Source organism: Hylobates moloch, unplaced genomic scaffold (assembly GCF_009828535.3).
Source record: "Hylobates moloch isolate HMO894 unplaced genomic scaffold, HMol_V3 SCAFFOLD_14, whole genome shotgun sequence".
Lineage (NCBI taxonomy): Eukaryota > Metazoa > Chordata > Mammalia > Primates > Hylobatidae > Hylobates > Hylobates moloch.
In genome coordinates this window covers 31663404-31684685 of record NW_026652289.1, presented here as the reverse complement: position 1 = coordinate 31684685, position 21282 = coordinate 31663404, and the positions used below count along the sequence as shown (strand labels likewise).

The following is a 21282-nucleotide window of genomic DNA, read 5'->3' as shown; positions in this document are numbered from 1 at the left end:
GGGGTTGTGCACTTGTGGGAAGCCCCACGGGTCTGCCCCCATGATGCTGCCCCCTCCCCACACCTGCCCTTGCACATTCTGGTGGCCCAGCCACCAAACCCTGATGCCCCAGTACAGGTTATGACTTGACCCTCTGGTTTCTCTTACAGACAATGCCACTGGTGAGAGGAGAACCAGGGCTGAGCTGAGTCATTTAAAGAGATGTCAGTGGTCTGCAGGACCCAGGGGCCCAGTGCCCCCAGGCCATGGCTGAGGGTTGCTTCATCTATGAAGAACTGTGGTGAGGAGTGGGCTGCAGTGGACAGCCAGGAAGTTGCGGCTTGCTTCCTTCTTCAAATACAACCTCATCGAGCTCAGTAGGACGGCAGGGGCCTCGGTTTTCCATTGCTCTATACTGGGTTGCCACACACTTAGCAGCTTAAAATAACACCCACTCAGTGGCTCCCTGTTATGCAGGCAGAAGTCCAGGCAGGCGCAGCTGGGCTCTCCACGGAGGGTCTCACGAGGTTCAGGGAAAGGTGGTGGCCAGGCTGGGCTCTCCTCTGGAGGTTTGGGGAAAGAATCTATCACCATGCTGCTCAGGGAGACAGGTGACGCCCCCATCCCTGTTAGGCCAGTGCAGACGGCTCTCCCTGGGGGACCCCGGGTAGCTCCTGCTCTCCGTCAGGATCACCGTGCCCAGCAGCGGGTCCTTGTGGGCAGCAGCAGCTTTGGGCAGGGAGGCTTTTAAGATGCTTCTGTTTCTGCAACCATCTATGGTACCTACTCTACCCCCAAACACCATGGCCACTTTGCCCTGCCACATTCTGGAAGGACAGGGATGCTGAATACAGCCCTCTCTCCCTGCTCTTTGCAGAGGCCACTCCCATCAGCCTCCTGCCTGTTGAGGAGCAGGGTGCAGAAGACTGACGCTTTCATGCTCCAGCCTGGATGCAGAATGCGCATTGGCAGAAGGCGTGCCCCTTCAAGCTGTGCCCCCGAGAGTCTCTGCCCCCGCTGAGCCTGGGGGCAAGTGGAGGAAGGGCCAGGGCATGAGAAGTTTGTCTCCCCCGCTGGCAAGCACTCCACAGAAGCCTCTTCTTCTTCCAAGTTGTCCAGGCTGGCTCTTGCTGGGTCCTCTCACTAGGTCTTGAGGGTGTCCGGCCCCTCTCTTAAGGAACTTATCATGCATTGTTCTCAGCTTCGGGCCTCAGCTTCCACCTGCGGTTGCCAACCCAGCAGGCCTGCGTCCTGGCCTGCATGTTCCAATGCAGCCCCTGTCTGGCCACATGCTCCCTCGGAGCTGCCTGGCACAGCAGCAGCGGACGGCCACGGTGTCCACCAGCATTCTGGGGCCTGGAGGACGCCTGTGGTTCTCTACCAGCTCAGGCTGTCCGAGTGGGGAGAGACCCCGCAGAACCGATCGGACCAAGGCCTTGCCTCCTTTGGGAGGCGTCCACACTGACGCTCTTCCTGGGGGTGCTTCTCCAAGACCCGGTGTGTCAGCCCCAGCACTGTCAGCCTCTGCAGGGCCGAAAGCTTCCCCTCATGTGGGAACAAGTACCCAGGAAACTCCTGTCCTCTACTGCCCAAAGAGAGGTTTGCGGCGGGGCTGCCTGCCTGCTGCCTCCTGGGGGACAGGGTATGCCAATGCTCTGGCCGCCTGCAAGGGTCCAGGGCATTTGACAAATGAAAGTGATTATCACTGTTTAATTCCAAGTTCTCCCTGGATTGCTATATTTAATTATCTGAGAACCAGCTGACTGGTTAACATGAAGGGTTTAACTTCAGACAACTGTGCCCAGGACCCTGTGCAGGACTCAGCAAGGCTGCACCTCGCAAGCGGGTGGCAAGTTACCTATTTTACAGCAACTCAGTAGAAGGGGCTGATGCTAGCAGAGATACGTAACCGCCACCAGGTCCCTCTGTTGTGGGTCACACAAGTGCAAGGACTCGGTGGTCCCTTGTGGGCTCACTGTAGGGCTTTGTTTCTAGGGGAACAGGTTACAACCCACAGTGGTTCTTGCACACAGCCTGGGAGGCAGACCCCATTGTGCGGTGAATCTACCAGTGCTAACAGGTACCCAGCTGGGAGCCAGGCATGGGCACCCCTCCCCTGCTCTGACACAAGCCTTTGAGGGCTCCCTCATTTTAAGTCTTTCAGACGGAAGCCCTCCGATATGGTTTGAACATTTGTCCCCTCCAAATGTCATGTTGAGATGTGATCCCAAGTGTTGGAGGTGGGGCCTGGTGGGAGGTGTTTGCATCATGGGGTGGATCCCTCATAAATGGCTTTGCACCATCCCCTTGGTGATGAGTGAGTTCATGTGAGAGCTGCTTGTTTAAAGGTGTGTGGCAACTCCTTCCTTTTTTTTTTCTTTTGAGATGGAGTCTCGCTCTGTAGCTCACGCTGGAGTGCAGTGGCGTGATCTTGGCTCACTGCAACCTCCGCCTCCTTGGTTCAAGCGATTCTCCTGCCTCAGCCTCCTGTAAGACTGGGATTACAGGCACACACCACCACATCCAACTAATTTTTGCATTTTTTTTTTAGTAGAGAAGGGGTTTTGCCATGTTGGCCAGGCTGGTCTTGAACTCCTGGCCTCAGGTGATCTGCCCACCTTGGCCTCCCAAAGTGCTGGGATTACAGGTGTGACCCACTGTGCCAGGCCTCCTTCCCTCTCTTGCTCCTGCTATTGCTATGTGATGTGCTGCTCTTGCTTCACCTTCCGTCAGGAGTAAAAGCTCCCCGAGGCTTCCCCAGAAGCTGGGCAGAAGCTGGATCCACGTTTCCTATTAAGCCTACAGAACTGTGAGGCAATTCAACCTCTTTTCTTTATAAATTACCCAACCTCAGGTATTTCTTTTCAGCACTGTGAAAGCAGGCTAACACCTGGCACTTCCCTCACAGCCCACCCCCATCACCACACCCTCACAGCTCACCCCGATCATCACACCCTCACAAGTCACCCCGATCATCACACCCTCACAGGTTACCCCATCACCACACCCTCACAGCTCACCCCATCACCACACCCTCACAGCCCATCCCCATCATCACACCCTCACAGCCCACCCCATCATCACACCCTCACAGCCCACCCCATCATCACACCCTCACAGCTCACCCCATCATCACACCATTACACCCACACCACCTATCACACCATACCACCCCATCATCACACCCACCCCCATCATCACACCTCACACACCCCATCATCACTCCCTAACACCACCCCCATCATCACACACACACCTCATAACCACCCCATCATCACACCCTCACACCACCTCTATCAACACATCACTCACACCATCATCACACTCACACTCACCCCATCACCCTCACACTCCACCCATCACACCTCACACACATCTATCACACCCTCAAACTCACCCTATCATTACACCTCATCACACCCAATTCACCTCACACCCCATCATCCCACACCCACATCACCACACTCTCACACTCCAGCTCACCCCATCATCACACCCTCACATCCCACCCCATCATCACACCCTCACAGCCCACCCCATCATCACACCCTCACAGCTCACCCCATCATCACACCCTCACATCCCACCCCATCATCACACCCTCACATCCCACCCCATCATCACACCCTCACAGCTCACCCCATCATCACACCCTCACATCCCACCCCATCATCACACCCTCACATCCCACCCCATCATCCCATCATCACACCCTCACAGCTCACCCCCATCATCACACCCTCACAGGTCCCTTCAAACTCCTCCATGTTGCTCCCACCCTGAATAAGACAGGTTGCCCTGCCCGGTTCTGGGTCCTGAGTTCATGATCTCCCAACATAGGGCAATATTCAGCCAGGAAAGAGGAGACCAGAGCAAACAGCTTCTCCTTTAACAGCTCATGTCCAACAACAGAAGGGGCCAGGGCCATCAAATAAGAATGGTGACTCTGTGGACGGACGCGTGGGAGGAAGCACAAAAGGAGGATAGGAAGGGTAAAATAGATGTGCATGGATTGTGCAGAAAACGGCTTTAGAATGAGGAAATTGTCAGGATTTTTAAATTGCTCTAAAGTATCTAACTAAAAAAAATATTTTAGGCCAGGCGTGGTGGCTCACACCCGTAATCCCAGCACTTTGGGAGGCTGAGGTGGGTGGATCACTTGAGGCCAGGAGTTCAAGACCAGCCTGGCCAACATGGTGAAACCCCATCTCTATTAAAAATACAAAAAATTAGTGGGGAATGGTGGTGGGTGCCTGTAGTCCCAGCTACTTGGGAGGCGGAGGCAGGAGAATGGCGTTGCAGGAGGCGGAGCTTGCAGCGAGCTGAGATTGCGCCACTGCACTCCAGCCTGGGTGACAGAGCGAGACTCCATCTCAAAAAAAAAAAAACAAAAACAAAAACAAAAATTAGCTGGGCATTGTGGTGCATGCCTGTAGTCCCAGCTACTCGGGAGGCTGAGACATGAGAATCGCTTGAACTCTGGAGGCAAAGGTTGCAGTGAGCTGAGGTCACACCACTGCACTCCAGCCTGGGCGACAGAGTGAGACTGTGTCTCCAAAAAAAAAATTTGTTTTTAACCCAAAACATGGTTTCTCTGATTATCGACAGTGCAAAAGATGCATGCTGATCGTGACGTGGGCAGGGGCATCCCGCATAGTCCACCACTGGGGTGTGAGCACCTTGCTATTCTGCTTCCCGTCCTATCCCGTTGCTGCACAGTGTCTGGCCCACAGCAGGGACCCAACAAATATGAATTCAGTGAACAAAGGGACAAAGGCCCCTAACCAGCTCTGTAAATGGGCTCCTGTCCACAGTGGGGTGATGCAACATGCCCTCCCCCGGCCCCTGGGGAAGATGCTGCCAGACTCTGCCCTCCAGCCACTCCTCTGCTGGACACAGCTGCCTGCCGTTCCCCGCCAGGAAGACCGTACCTTCGACACACTTTGTGGGGCAAGCCCGGCATCTCCTCTGGGTAGAACCCCTCTCCACAGGCTGGCACACACTTCCAGTCTTGGAAGTGGAAGTTTTTCGCACAGTGAATGCACTCTTCTCTGCCTGGCCCTGAGAGACACAGGAGAAGCAGGTATCAGGGATGGCTGGGAGAAGACCATGCCCAGGCCTGCTTCAGGGCCTTGTGAGATCGGGGGTACCATTCAGGAGACCCCAGGCCACCACCATGGCTGCCATTTCCCAGGTTCTGTGAGCTGGGCCGTCCTCACCCACTCCCAGGAGGTGGGCATCGCCATCCCCATTTCACAGACAGGGACGTCAAGGCATGAGATGATCTCAGAGGGAGCACACCTGCCCACTGGCCGTGCCACGATGATGGGCCCTGTCTCCAACAGGCCTAGGCCCACTTCTGCTTCCTGAATACTTGGAAATCCAGTGCCAAAGTCTTCATATAAAAAATATAAAATAGCTCATTTATGTTTTATATGGATACATGTTGAAACGGCAATATTTTAGACACATTAGGTTGAATAGGATATGTTACTAAAATTATTTTTGCCTGTTTCATTTGACTGTTGAAGATACGGTTACTAGGCAACTTCAAACTGCGTCTGTGGCCTGCATTTGTGGCTCTTCCATTGCACAGAACGCTGTGGAAGATGACATGGGAAGATGAAAGAAGAGATCTTTGGGAATGGTGTCGACAGGTGTTTGGTGTGTACAGCCAGGGCGTTTTCAACAAGAGACAAAAAAAGGCCTCACACTAAGGGCTTATAGGGCAGGGAGGAGAAACTCGAAGAGACAACAGTTCCGAGCAAAGGGCCACGAGTCATGAGGAAAACCTTCAGGTTGGCTCAGGGTCCGAGGAGGACCTGTCGACCTGGGTCAGACGTTGGACAAGATGACTAGATAGCACCTCCTCTGGGCCAGGTGTCTCCAGGGAGCATCTGATGGGACGTCAGAGAGAGGCAGTGAGGTGGCCACTGACTGACAGCGGAGAGGGTTACAGGCAGGGAGGAATGATCTCAGGACTCTGTGATAATCACGGTGCCCAGGTGAACCTCCCCCAGCTGCTTCAGTTTGATTGTGGTCTTAGATTGAGACCTTGCAGTCTGCTCTGGACTCAGATGGGGCCTCTCGCTGCGTCAAGGGAAAACCTGTTTGCAGAGGTTCTGGAGCCTGGAGGGCTCAGGGGCTGGCTTCGCACCTCAGAACCACAGCTGCAAGCCTGGGAGGGAATTCCGAGCTCACGCAGGAGAAGCTCCTCCTTTGAGAGTCAGGAAGAGTGAAGCCGAGAAGGCCACAGGGTTCTGAGCAGGAGGCAGATGTAGGGCCCTCAAGGGGCCTCTTGAAGACCACCGTCTTCACGGCAGGTGTCTCCCTGTCCTCCTGAGAGCGGTGGGAGAGCTGCCCCCCCGGTCGGGACTCTGGCTGGTTTATGCCGCTCTGGAGCAGAGGCTGCTCTTTGCTTTGGCCAACGCCGCCCTCCCCATCGCTGATCTCTGGGAGCATCTGGTGGGTGGGTCTCGTGCACAAGGCGGGGTGCCACTCTGAGTGGGGTTTGGGAGCTGTTCAGGGCCTGCTGTTGTACCTCTCATGCCTCACCTGCTGAACCCATCATCCCCACTATCCTTCCTCCAGCACCAGGGTCCTTAACACCTGCGGAGCCTCCGAAGTGGGAAAGAAAGCTTGTTCTTGTTTGTACTTAGTTTAATGCTCAATGCATTAAGCTTCAAAGTTGTTAAAACACATTTATTTGGAGATGGTGGCGACGGTGGCACACAAATGTAAATTCACTTAATGCCACTGAACTGTATGCCTAAAAATAGTCAAGATGGTAAATTTTATGTGATGTGTATTTTACCACAATAAAAAAGCTGTTAAAGTGGGTTGATTTTCTAAGCGACCTATTTTCTCAACTACTAAAAAATATGAATTTCATAACTCAGTGAAAGTCTTTTAAAGATTCCATTAAGTCGCAAGTCTATATACTTTGAACACTTTAAAAGCACCCACAATCACAGCAATAAGAGCAGAATGGGCTATGCTTATACAGGACCTGCTATGTCATTTGCAGGGCCCAGTATAGAGTGAAAACACGGAGCCTTTATTCAAAAAGCTGGAAAAATGTGCACGACAGGGATTAAAACAGAAAGCATTTTCCTTTCTTTTGAATCTCTCTTGGTCTGTTGTCTCTCATTTGCTGTTTCAAGTAGTGCCGTCTCAGGCACAGGGTGCTCACACATGAGGGCTGACCATCACAGGTGCTTGGGGCACTGCCCTGCAACTTGGTATGTGTGTGCCCTGCAGGCTGTCAGCTTCTAATCCACATGCCACTCCCCAGGTGGGTAAGTCTCGTCCCACAGGGCCGCTGCATCAACCCAGCTGTGCCAGCAGCCCCGAAGGATTACAACCTCCATGCCAGGACACACGGAGCACCTGGACTCAGGAGGATGAGAGGCTCATCTCGATCGAGCTGCCTGCCAAGTGCACTGAAGCACTGTGAGCCAAGGGTGGGGACAGATTCCACCATGCCCTACCCCAAGCACTCATGCCTGACTCCGACCCTCCCCATGACTGTGCCCAGGCCCCTGGGTGGGTGGTGGGCAGCAGTGGTCACTGAATGGGAACAGGGAGGGGAATGCCTGGTGGCCCTGGGTCTCCAGGGCACAGGAAGTGGGCAGCTGAGAAGAGCTGCCTCCAATGAGGTCCACACCTGACGTGGAGCAAGAAGCCTCCAGTGACTCACAGGAGGAAAATGAGTCTCTCTCCCAGGAGGCTGCCAGGGGATAGATGTACACGTTCCCAGGAGCTTAGAAAGAACCCCAGGCCAGAGGGCATGGGGCGCAGGGGAGACCCCCTAGAGCTGTGGACCTGCTCACCAATGAATTTAATAGCTGAAGTGGTGGAGAAGTCACTGGTTTGAGATGAGAATTCCAAGGGACTCTGTAAAACTCTTTGCCATCAGGCAATCTGGGGACTCAGAAAAAGAAAAGTGAATTATTGAAATCAAAGAGTTGTAAAACTGTATGCCTGAATGTTATGGATTCAACTGACTATGAAATTTAAATAAGCAACATCAGTGATGCTCCCTAATCAATCTGGGCTAAGTAAGTCAAAGAAACAATAAAAATAATAGACAAAAAGGCGACGGGCAAACTGCTAGGGAAATCTGCTGAGCTGCCAGCAGGTGGAACCCATCCAGATGCTGAGACTGTGGCCTTGAGGGCTGCCCCAGGAGGGAACTGAGGAGCACGTATCGCCCCTGGGTGGTCTGAGGTCAGCCTGGCAATCACAGGAGGACACCAGCCTTGGCCACAGCCTTGTTCATTAGGCCTGTTTATTCCAGGATATACGGCAGTCAGGCCTGTCTATTCCAGGACATATGGCAGGGAGCTGCATGGGGTGCTCATGGCCGGCCACGTGGGGAGGGGTGTGCCCGTTCTGTAGCGTTTCTGAGGCACAGTAGTATCATGGGAACTTTGACTTAGCAGAGACTTAATTCTGTTTTTTTTTTGTTTGTTTTTTGTTTTTGACAGAGTCTTACTTTGTTGCCCAGGCTAAAGTGTGTAGGGGTGTGATCTCAGCTCACTGCAACCTCCACCTCCCGGTTTCAAGCGATTTTCCTGTCTCAGCCTCCCCAGTAGCTGGGATTACAGGCGCCTGCCACCACACCCAGCTAATTTTTGTATTTTTAGTAGAGACGGTGTTTCGCCATGTTGGCCAGGCTGGTCTTGAACTCCTGACCTCAGGTGATCCACCTGCCTTGGCCTCCCGAAGTGCTGGGATTACAGGCGTGAACCACTGTGCCCACCAGGAGAGACTTAATTCTTAAAGTATTACTGCAGGAAAAGCTCATATGATGTGAGTTTCTTAGAAAGGACCAAAGTACCAAGGACAGGAAAGAGAGAGGAGAAAACTTAACCCAAAACATATCTGAGCCCACAGACCGATGGTGCACTTCAACTTACTTGTGCAAATAGCTCTGCAAAACAAAATCCAATAAAATGAATGAATTCTCTGCTATTCTGCATAAAAACTGTGCCTGGGAGATATCTGTGCCATCATCTTTGTGGGGAATTATAATACATGTAAAATTGTTTATAGAATTCTTTTCCTCTTTGAACAAAATGTTCAAAATAAATGAAGATAGGCACAGAGAACTAAGGCTGTGTTTGAAAACATCCCCATCCCCACCTGGATCCATTCCCGCCTCTCCCAAAGCCCTCTCAATGTTTACAGTGTTGTGTTTCAGTCCGCGCCGTTCCACAGCAAGAGCTGAGCTCTGAGACAAGATGGCTTATGAGTGGTTGAGCATCCCTTATCCCTTTCCCCGTCTGAAATAAGCCACTGCCTGGCTGGGTATCTAATGAGAAACTCAGGCTGCGTGTTCAAAGTGGGCCTTTGCATTGTTTTGGGATTTTGTTTGAAATTTAAAAACATGGATTTTAAAGAAAATTTCCAACAAAACGTCTTCCTTTTGTGGAAAACGGGGTCTCACAGCCTTGCTGCCCAGGCTGGTCCTGAGCTCCTGGGCTCGAGCTATCCTCTCACTTCTGCCTCTCTAAGTGCTGGGGTTACAGGCATGAGCCACTGCAATGTACATAAAATTTACCATCTCAGCCATTTTTAAGTACAGTTCAGCAGCATTAAGCACATTCACACTGTTATGTAACCATCGCTAGCATCTATCCTTAGAACAATTGTCATTTCTCAAGCTGAGACTCTGGAATCATTAAACATTAAATCCCCACGCTCCCTGCCCCCAGTCCCTGGTAGGGCCTTTGTACCTTGTTTTGCCTTTGCATTTTCTGCAATAAATGCAGCAGCCCACGAAGTCCTAGGGCTTTCTCGGGCTCAAGGCAGCTAGCCTACCATTGGGTAACACTGGCCCAAGGCCTCCACAGGCAGTGAACTCACCCACGCAGGTTCCGCAAGTGTGATGGCATTCCCCACACCTGACCAGCTCTGAGTCAAAGTAGCTGCCTGGCTCGCAGTCAGGAATGCAGCTGCCCCGTGCAAGGCTGTTGAAAAGAAAGAGGCAGATTTCCACATCCATTCCAAAAGTCCAATTAAATTATGACTTGCCTTCTAACACCTTTCCCAAGAGGAGATGTAAGTGGCTGAGGCACAGTTCTTTGTGTCACTGGAAGTTCTCAGCTAAGCAAAGTTGGGAGAGCCATCCCGCGGTCCGCTGGGGCCCAGCAGGAACGGCCACAAGGGCCCAGGAAGCAGAGCTCCCATCACCAGGCAGCAAGCACCGGGCTCCGTCCTTGACCCAGTGATAGCTTTTCCTTACTGTCATTTCTCCAGCTCGAATCCAAACCCCGTGAAGAGAAGTGGAGCTGTGTGAGTCATCACTGGTGGCACGCTAGCTCAGTCTCAGTATCAAGTCCCTCTTGAAGTGTTGGCATTTATGACGTGTGACGGGGCTGTCAGCTGCAAGGCTGGCCCTGAACCCCAACCCATTCTTGCCTCTCTCTTGCTTGAAATCTTGAAACCTTCTGCAGCTTCGCAATGAACTTGAAATAAGATGCCCTCTGGAGCCCTAGCAGGCCTGTCAGATGCAGCCCCTGCCTTCCTCTTTCACCCCATTTGTGCTTGCCCTCACTTCACTCCAGCCAGCCGAGTGCTGGACAGAGACACAGATGCTGAGCTAGACCACCCACGTGGATGGCTTCTGCCACTTCCCAGTGTTTGACCCCAAGCAAGCCAGCCAACCTCTCTACATCTCTGTTTCCCTGCCTGTTAACTGGTTTCTACATCATAAAGTTGCTTGGAGGACTCCATGAGCTAATGCCCACTAACATTCCAGTGTCTGGCACACAGCAGTGTGAATAAATATCACCTACTATTATCTCGTTAGTTCTTGAGATTCTACTGTGTACAATCTGTGACGTACATGTTTTAAATGGGTTTGCCACCAAACATACTGGAGACTCCTGCTATGACACTGGGATTTATAATAAGAAATATATGAAAAGAAAAAGAAAAAAAAAAGAAATATATGTTCGGTCTTTGTCCTGGCACACAGCTCCTAAAACCCTTGGAATTACCAAAGTGCTAAATGTCTTTGATAACTGATAGCTGGGGGTTCCTGGGTAGCCTCTAGACAGGGGCTGGCTGCCAGGGAACCAACCATTGATCAGAGCTTTGGAATTTTTAGCCCTACTACTCGGACTTCCCTCCTGGGAGGTGAGAGAGGCTGAAGGCTGAATTGATTACCAATGGCCAATGATGTAATCAATCACGCCTATGTAACAAAACCTCCATAAAAACCCAAAAGGTCAGGGTTTGGAGAGCTTCTGGGTGGGTGAACAAGAGCACGTCACATCCTGGGAGGGCAGCACAGCCCAGCCCCATAGGGATGGAAGGTCCAGCGCTCAACCCTTCCAAACCTCACCCTCCGTATCTCTTCATCTGGCTGTGCGCCATATCCTGTGTAATACATGGGCACATGTAAGTAAAGTCTTTCCCTGTGAGCTGCTTTAGCCAATTAATCGGACCCAAGGAGGGGTCATGGCAAATCCGATTTATAGCTGGTCATTCAGAAGCACAGGTCACCATGTGGGACTTGTGATTGGCATCAAAGTGGGGCAGTCTTGGGCTGAGCCCTCAATTTGTAGGATCTGACACTATCTAGTAGTGTCAGAAGTGAGCTATTTATTTATTTTTGAGACAGGATCTCATTCTGTCACCCAGGCGGGAGTGCAGTGGCACGATCTCAGCTCACTGCAACCTCCGCCTCCCAGGTTCAAGTGATTCTCCTGCCTCAGCCTCCCAAGTAGCTGAGATTACAGGCGTGCACCACCATGTCTGGCTAATTTTTGTATTTTTAGTAGAGACAGGGTTTCGCCATGTTGGCCAGGCTGGTTTCGAACTTCTAGCCTCAACTGATCTGCCTGCCTCGGCCTCCCAAAGTGCTGGGATTACAGGTGTGAACCGCCACGTTCAGCCTGAGCTGTATGTTTATTATATATATCTTACGGTTCACTGGAGAACTGCTTGGTGTGTGGAGAAAAACCCACATGTTTTGGCTACCAGAGGTGAAGTGTGTTGTATTTTGTGTGTGAGAGTAGCAGAAAACACTGGCTTTTCCTATCTCTTACACCTGCATTTAGCAGGAAGACGTCTGTATGTTGGCAAGCTCCTCTGCATAGATGGCGGACACCCAGCCAGCACCCTTCCTCTTCATGGTGCCATGCCTACTGCGAATGGCAGTTAAATAATGTCTTTAATAACTGACATTCCCCTGCAAACCTCTCCTGTGTTGATCCCCCTGAAGAGATGGATGGCCAGAGGTGACGGCTCGGCTGCTCTCTTGCTGCTTTAACATGACTGCAGTGATTTGAAGTCACAGCTTAAGAGGATATTGGGCAATAAATGGAAGCTTTCTGTGGCTGATGGCTGGCGATGTGCCTGGAGTTTGCATGCCTCTCTGAAAGCTCGTCAGTGAGGGAACCACTGCTTCTATGTGGCGGGGGCACTGCCAGGAAGCATTTTCTCTTTAGCACACTATTCCTAAATTGAGTATCCGATTTCCCTCTTCTACAGGATGGGGCAGGATGCACAAATGCATTCCCTGGGATCCCTCAGCGCTTCTCTGCTGGGAAACAGGCAGGTTCCAGGGAGCTGGGAACACAGAGCGTCCTCTTCCTGATACCCCCAGCCACCAGCCTGGGTTGAAGATCCACTCCTGGGCTGCCTGACCTGCAGAGCCTGGGACATCAAAGCTGGCCTATCCCAGGCCACCAGCTGAATGTCTCCTTCCAACTCTTTCATCTCTGGGGGATCCCTTTCCTGGGCCAGTTCATCCTTTCACTCCTAATCCTGCCTTGTCCAGCCAACAGATTTAAATGACAGCAGATGTGATGCATGACTTTGGGAGCCTTGCTTTGCCTTCCCTCTCCTGGACTCCTAGCTGCTTGGGGTCCTCTTCTCCCCAATACTCTGATCTGGAAGAAAGGGGCAGGCTGAAGGAAATGAAGGCATAGTGTCTCCTGGGGAAACTTCTTCTCCTGTTTGTAAAATGCGAGTAAGAATTATGTGTACTTCACAGGTTGCTGTAAAGATTAAATGAGGCAACACTGGTGCAAAAGCCCCTGGAATAAGAGAAGATATGCTCAGTAGTTTTCCTCCTTTGTTCTTTACTCCAAAAAAGAAACTTCTTCAATGGAGAATTCCAGTCCTCACAGCGTCTGAGAAGGGAGACAGGGCTGGGAGTGTGTTGCAGGCCTCCACCGCCTCACCCTGCAAAAGCAGCTCCCAGCCTGGACCGCAGCATCCTCATCACTGCCAGCCTGCGGAAATGCAGAGTCGTGGGCTCTACCCAGACCCGCTGCGTCAGAACCTGCATTTGAACACCAGGTGATCCTTCCAGTGTGGACCACGGTGCTAGTCTCCCTACTATGGGAGTGGCCCCCCAAAAATTTTGAACAGAATGTTCTAAGATTTTAGACAGCAATTTGGAGGAACAGGTAATGCATATTTGATTGCATTAAATGCAGTTTGGTTGCATTAAATGGGCTGAAGAAACATTTCAAAATATTCCAAGGACAATCATTAACCCAGTAGAACGATTTTAAAGAAAATGCATGCTGAGCTTTCCGGGGCTGAGCCTGATGAACAGGGAGAACCAGGAACGTAAAGATCACCCTCGGGAAGGCGTGAAGATGCCAGGAGCTGGGAGAAAAAGAGAAGACCGAGGGACGCAGACGACAGAGGGTGGGTGAGCCGCTACAGCCCACCCCCCGCCCAGACAGCGAGGGGAACTGGAGCAGGTGGAGGTGCTGCAGCGAAAGGAGGCGGATCTGGGCACAGCCCTGTGCTGTATGTGATGTGATCAAGTGCTGCTTTGCCCAATTCGCCCGTGTTGCGTAAAACGAAGAGATTCCAGCCATCCTCTCCCTTTCCATCCTGCACAGCCATCTCTAAGTAAACACACGATTTCCAGGACTCGGAATCTTTACCCTCAATGGCTTTGGGCCTCTGAGAGTTCAGCTTTTAGGAGAAATGCACAAACGTAGCAAATCCATAACAAACTCAAAACAGCGCCACCGCCCTGGCATTCCTCAGGTTTCGAGGGGGTTTTTACCTGAATCCTTCTTTACAGACAGTACATTTCTCAGGTTCATCCACGCACTTTTTACAGCTTGGGTGGCATTTAAGGCAATTTTTCTGACCTGGAGAAAAATAGCAAGATAAGAAAAGAGAAGGGATGGCACTGACAGGAATCAAATCTGGGCAAGCAGGCCCCCGGCATTTCAAAGCGGGGGTGCAGGTGGGCTGTTCCCCGAATCCACCTCCGGAATGGGTAGAAATAAAGCAGCCAGAGGCTGCTTGTACCTGGTGTGGGGTCACAGATTTCTCACCTCCCCTTTCTGAGGTAAGTTAAGGTCCTCAGACAACCACCAGGCCTCTGAGGTGGTTCTGCTTATTTCAATAGGGATGGAGGCCAGTTCCTGGTGGGCTGAGTAGAGTTTAACGAGGTGGAAATCTTCATAAACGTGGCCAGTGGGCAGGTGTGGGGTGGGGAGCCTGAGGCTGCTGCTTGCCCCCCACAGTGCTTTCTCAGGGAAACCTATGTATGAAGATCTGGCTGCTCTAGATGGTGAGACAGGAACCTATGGTGAGTCATCGTGCCTCCTGGGGAAGTTCTGGGTCACCCCAACTCCCACCTGCAATGTCATAAGTTATCATCTGGGTTGGCGCCTCATGAAACACCACCAGGCACCACTCCTAAGTGGCTGGGGTGCTCTGGGCCTGGGAGCGAACGGCTGCTTGTCACACCTGCGCGTGTCCCCCTCAGGGCCCCCACAGGTGACATCACACGCCATAAAGCAGGTGCTGAGTGAGGATGTCGGGGTGAAGAAGAGTGGCCAATTGTGCCCTTGGGAAGCGGGTGGGGATGAAGGCAACTCCGTCCTTTGCAAAGGTCTGGTTGGCAGCCCAGGGCAAGCGTTCGCAAAGGCTGTGAAATGTGTCTTGCATGACTTTTTGTTTCCCCTCTAAAGGGAGTCTGGGATGGGTGAGGTGGCTCACACCTGTAATCCCAGCACTTTGGGAGGCCAAGGCAGATGGATTATTTGAGATTAGGAGTTCGAGACCAGCCTGACCAACATGGTGAAACCCCATCTCTACTAAAAATACAAAAAAATTAGCCGGGCGTGATGGCGCATGCCTGTAATCCCAGCTACTGGGGAGGCTGTGGTAGGAGAATTGCTTGAACCAGGAGGCAGAGGTTGCAGTGAGCTGAGATCACGCCACTGCGCTCTAGCCTGGGCAACAGAGCGAGACTCCATCTCAAAAAAAAAAAAAAAAAAGGGGGAGTCTGGTTATTTGATGGCTTTATACGTCTTTAAAGGTTTCCCGGCTCTTGTCCACCGGGGTAACAGCAATGCCATGACAGGCCGCATCAATGACCCATCCTGAGCAGCAAGGGCCCAGAGAGGAGGGCTGTGGGGAGGCCTGCTACCCGGAGGACCACGAATGCCAAACGGGAGCTTCTTTAATGTGTTTTGAGAAGTATCCCCCGTCAATTTAACCCAAGCCCTGCTTTTGTGTCCCCCAGGGCAAGGTGAATTACTAAAACATGGCATGGGGTCTTGGGCCTAGAACTCCTGTCCATCCCCCCACCCTCCTGGGACAGCAGGACAGCAAGACACCTGGCCTTGTGGCTCTGAGTTCGAGTCCCACCTCCATCATGACTAGTTGTGGCCTTTGCCCTTGCTTAGCTTTGATTCCCCATCTGCAGGACGAGTAAAACACTGCCTGGCTAGCGTTCAGAGGTGAGGTTGCCGCCTGTGAAATGCCCGGCAAAGACAAACCCATCCCTTCCGAGCCCAGCTGACATTGGTCAGCAGCTCCTTTTCATTCCTGCAAACCTTCTGCCCACACTTAAACCCCAATTTCATCTCAGCAGCTCTGCCTAGGAGGGCTCTCCCCCAGCTCTGACCGCCAATCCCATATGCCCTGACCCACGCCCAGTGCACACATCCTGTGTTACAGAGAAGCTGATGGCATAGTCTTTCCTGCAGGAGAAATTACAGGACAGACAGCAGGACCTCCTCTTCTGGTACCTGAAATCAGACTGGGTTCAAGAGGGGCTGGCCCCAGCCACCTCTCTGCCCTTGCTCACTAGCGGATGTTGATGCTGGTGCAGATGCGTGAAACTCCCTGGACAGCCAGGATGTGTCTCAGCATCACTTGGAACTTCTCCTGGCCAGGTCCATGGGTGAAGTGCTATCAACTAACAGGTCTGGGTGCTTTGATTTCATCGTCTCTGCCTCCTTCCCCTGCTGAAAGTCCTTACTCAGAACAACACAATACGCAGGAAGCAGAAGGCTGGGAAATTATCCCAGGAGAGAGGACACGGGCCCAGAAAGTTGGGGCTGGCTCATCAGTTCTGGTGCCCACAAACATGCCACTTACTTTCATCAGCATAAAATCCTGCAGGACAGAGGGTCACACAGGTGTTCATCTCCTGGTAGTGATAGAACCCACGGCGGCACGACAGGCACTGCGTCGCACCTCTGCCGGTGCAGGTCTCACACCCCTTGTGGCACCGGCGACAGCGTCTTGCTGTTGTGTCCCCAAAGTAACCCAAGGGGCACACGCTCACGCACTTCCTGTAGGAGCAAAGGCAGGAGGGTGAGGGCCTTGCCAAGCCAGCCCCAGCCCCAGCCCCACGCCCGCCCCTTTGTTTCCTTTGAGGAAACAAAGGCTTCAGGAGTGAATGTCAAACACGATGCCCTTTGTCTTGGTGAGTGCAGTTCTGAGGTTCCTGCGTACACAGGTGGAGAGGCTGGAGGCCTTGCACAGAACCTGGGAACCCTTTCTCTTCAAAGCTGGCCCCGCTGGAAGGTCCTGAGGGTGCACATGTTTCCCAAGGGCGTCGTGAGGTTGGTATTTGACTTTTGGAACTGTCAGCTCTGGCAAAACCCTCTCTCGGGCGCCCTCAGGGAGTGAGTCTTGTGGGCAGTGAGTGAGGCCAGCAGGGTGACAGCCTTTGCACTTTGGCCAGTGAGTGCGCTGTGGCTGGGAGCTCTAGGATGCCACGAGAGCCACGTGGGCACCTGGCTCCACCGTGCACGGCCGCACCCGTGTGCACCAGTGGTTGGTGGGTGCATCTGTCACCCAGGCCTTTGGGGAGCCTAGCAGTGTCCTGTCATCATGGCCTCTGAGGCCTGGCACGTGCAGGGCATAATGGGTGCTCAGGGAAGTTTGTGAAATGAGAATGGACAACAGAGCAGCTGCAGGACTGGCAGGGAAGAGAATCTGAGAAAGTGGTGATGCCAGGAGCTGGAGGAGCTCAGTGGACAGAGCTCAGGGCCTGACTGCGGGCCACACAGGAGGGCACACTCATCACAGAAGGGTCAGCCTGAACTGGGCAGTTGGCCATATACCTGGGGTCAGAGCTCCCGATATCCTCCCTCGGGGTAAACTCAGCCTCATGGGCTCTCTGGGCAGGTGCCAGGAGAGCGACTGTGAAAGCCCCACACCCAACTAGAGTCCAGAGACACTGAGAAAAAGACCATCAACAGGCTTCAGCCTGTCCAAGAGCCACGTCCCCCGAGCTGGCCTGTGAGGGCAGCGCCAGGGCCTCGAATCGCATCTGTCTCCAGGCCCCCTGGGGCAGCCTTGGCACGCCCAACACGACCCATTTCTAACAACATGGATAGAAAAGGCTTTATACGCACGACGCCAATGTGCAACAGCTTCTCATTTCTCCATAATGGACAGGTATGATTTGTACGATAGGAATGCCAAGTTACTAAAAATTTAAAAACTCCAAAGCAGTTAACCTCAGTGTGATGATTGTTTGGGGGTGCTACATTAATTCCTAACTGGAGCATCAGGACATGGAGGGGCTAAGGACACAACTGGAAAGTCACTGAGTGGTGAGCCACAGGGCTGTGGGACACGCATTACCTGCTGGTCTTGACACTCCCCAGGCTGAAGTGGACGCAGTTCAAGCACTGGTCTGCATTGGGGCCATCACAGCCTTTGTCACCACACTCCGGATGGCACACACCTTAAAGAAACAAGCATTGCCTTTCATCCAGAGAGATGCCTTCTCCATCTACTGCAGTCCCGCGGATCCCTGTGTCAGGATATCGCAGCTTGGCAGGGTTGGGAGATGCTCCCAGGCCCCGCTGGGGCTGGACGGCCAGAGGACAAGGCGGGAGCAGCCGTCCCTGCGGGTAACAGGCACAGCTGAGCCTCGCTGGGCTCCAGTATCAGTCTGAGCACTCTAGACAGGGATGGCATGAGAAGGAGTGAAACATCCAGGGTGGGTATGCAGCCCAGAGCAGGGAGGAGATGGGACTTGTGAGAGCCTGGAGGGGTAACAGGGAGGGAGAGGCTGGGACAGCTGTTTCATTCACTCACTTGCACCAGCACCTTTGACTTCCACGTGGAGGACAGAGCAACACAAGGGGGGTGCTGAGTGTCAGGGGGGCTGCTGGCAAGCTGATGAGCCAGGAGGAATTAGGTAGCACCCCCACTAACTCGCTGTGGTGGGAATGGGGATGGATCTCCGCATGCTCAGGACCGCCTGGTGCGGCTGTCGCTGGGCAGGTCTGGGGTGGGGCAGGGACAGAGCTTGACAGTGCTGTCCTAGGGTTGGGGGGCTGCTGTTTTCTGTGCTGAGGGCTGAGCCCCTTTCAGAACACCCCCTTTAGGCTTTCCTCGGAGCCCTTGGTGGGACGGCAGCTGTGTCTTCCCTCAAGTTCCCAGGGGTCCCCAGCTTCTCACTCTGGAGGCTGGTGTGTTGTTGGAAAAACAACTGAGAACTGCAGGGGAGCTGAGTAGACTCCAGCAAACCTCATCCTCCAGGTCCTTCCCAGGTATCCCAGAGATGAACCCAGTGTTAAGGGTCTACTCCTCAGGCCGGGGCAGGGCACACTGCAGGGGTCCTCCTCATGCTGGTCGGTGGCAGGAGTGACGCCTGAAGCCAGAGCTGGGTGGACCTACTGGGTGGGCCTACTGCCCACCCGTCCCTCCTATGCTGGGGAAATGGCCCAGGGGACCCCGACAGCTCTGAGACACAGGGACTAAGTGGGGCATGTGAAGGCTTCTGAGTTACTGGAAGAAAAACCTGCCCCTCCGAGGTGTGTGTTATTAGAGGAGATGAGGAGTGAGCTCAAGAGCAAAGACTAGTGAGCTGCTGGCCACCTTCATTTGGTGGGGACTTGAGGAAAAGACAAAGTCCCCATTCTCTGCTGCCCACAGTGGGGTTTTGCTGGGGTGCACAAAGCCCACTGCACTCGTCTTGAAGTCTCCAGACCTTCCCAGTGTTAGACCCAGTGAGGCTGGCTCCCTCCCCGAAGGCGCTCTGGTGTTATCACCCTGGTTTTCACTGCAGGGGCTTCGCCTGTCCCGATTCCCACTGTGAACCCCTTTCAGAGCTGTGTGTATCCACGAGGACACTCTAGACGCTGTTCCTGGGCGGTGCTGGTATCCTGGGTTCCAGATGCCACCTGCCATTTCTAAAACTCATTGCTAAGCTCCTCCCCCTCAGCTTCAGAGGGTTTACTATAATATTTTGGATCAATTCCCATCTGATTGGATTCTTTACCCACCTCATCCTGGGTCATCTATGGGGACAGCCTCCAAAATCCTCACTTCTTGCACCATTGCTTTAAATTACCCATTGAGCCCAAAACTCCAGCTCAGCCACTGGACTCTCGCCTTCCCACCCTCACAGCTGGCCCAGCGAGGGCAGGGCTGTCGCGGTGACTTAAGGACGTCTCTCCTGCCTTTTCCTGCAGCGTTTTCTCCCTGAGGAGGCAGCAGGACTGTCTTGCTTGATAAAGTGAACAATTTCCTTCATCTTAAGAAGACGAGGGCAGGAGTGGGACAGGGAGGCCGCAGACCAATCTTTTCACTCTTTCTAGACACAGGCAATGGGAGATGGGTGGGCAGGGCTTGGTTCGGTGTGTTCACTGCTAGATTCCCAGCATTAGGCACAGAGCAGGTGCTCAATCACGATTTGCTAAGTGGATGAGAGGAGGATGGCTAGGAACAGGGAAAATGCAGATGTCCTCACCATCTCCAGACAGAATGTTCTAGGATGTCCTCGGAGGAGGACAGCCTTGGGGAGGGCCCTGGAGCAGTGCTCCCAGCTGCTGGTCTGGGTGTATGGACTTCACACCCCCCACCCCCATTCCTGGGTCTCTCTGCAGTGGACAGCTTATTCAGTAATTTTGCAAGGAGTCCCACGCAAGGTTGAGGGTTATTCAGCAGAGCTGCAGAGCCTCCACACTGCACTGAGGTCATCCACCGGTCAGGTTAAGACGATGCTCATCCAAGGGCGGAGATACCTAGATAAATATCTGTAAACAAACCTCCCCAGTATGGCTGTTGACTTGAATTGTGTTTAAAAGCCAAATATCCAGATTCGTCTCTCCCATGAAGCGTTCTTAAATTAAATCCACCTGGCTGTCCACGTCGGTCCAATCACTCCACCGCCTGAGCGTGTTCTGGTCCAGCTGTAGCTCATTCTCTGGGTGAGCATGTTGTTCGTGTTGCAGTTTGTACTTATGTCTGCTTTTCCCCTTGCCTCAATTAGCATGAAGGTTCCTCCAAGCCCCACCGCCTTCTTGTGTCGCTTCCCGTAACTCCTAGCAGGGGTCTCTTCATACAAGGGGGGGCTCCGTTCACGTGCTGAACAGCCTGGCTAGCGGCTGATGCCCCTCTAGATGGGCTTAGACTGACACGGGTTTATTTAAAAACTCCACCTTCAATCCTTTGTGGAGGAAATCCAAGATTTAAAAAAATACACAAACAAATAAATGTTAGAAGCAACTTGGGAGTTCTCCACGGGCTTTGCCACTGCGCGCTCAGACCAACTGCCGAAGGACAGGAGCGTCTGGTATCACCATCTTCTCCACCATCCACGCCATCCAAGAACAGCACACCGGAACCTCACTGGAGCAGTATCAGACCCGAGAGGCAAGACTTGGGCCAATTAACTGCAGACAAGAGGTGCCCACGAGAACAAGAGCACACTGAGCACAAGTCTGGTTTCCTTCCTGACTGCTGTGCCCTGAGCAAGTGACCTGAGGCTTCTGGACCTCTGCTCGAGCCTGTCGAGTGAGCACGGAGGTGCTGAGCCTGTGAGCACACATGGTCCTGCTCCAGACATCACCCTCATCCTGGAAACTGGCTCCTGTTCCTGTGATCCGTCCTGGAACCCTGTCTTCCAGACAAGGCCACGTGGGTTCTTGGCTTCCCTCGCAGTCCTGTGTGGATGACCAGTGTCCTGGGCTGATCTCAGCCCCCTCCGTTTCCTTCGCTCAAGGATGGCTTCTTTCCTGAGGCCCAGGCTTCCCTGTGTTCCCGTGCCAGTAC

General features: G+C 53.0%; 1 protein-coding gene across 2 annotated transcripts in view; it reads right to left on the bottom strand.

Annotated features, from left to right (window-relative positions):
• PCSK6 (proprotein convertase subtilisin/kexin type 6) overlaps window positions 1–21282 on the bottom strand; it is a 185703-nt gene that overhangs the window by 4712 nt on the left and 159709 nt on the right. For both annotated transcript variants that reach the window (XM_032175060.2, XM_032175062.2), the window contains 5 exons: window positions 17860–17962; window positions 16360–16556; window positions 14024–14111; window positions 9850–9953; window positions 4911–5040 (listed from right to left, as the gene is read on the bottom strand). In XM_032175060.2, coding sequence (XP_032030951.1) covers window positions 4911–5040; window positions 9850–9953; window positions 14024–14111; window positions 16360–16556; window positions 17860–17962 — 622 coding nt within the window. The remainder of the gene's footprint in view (window positions 1–4910; window positions 5041–9849; window positions 9954–14023; window positions 14112–16359; window positions 16557–17859; window positions 17963–21282) is intronic.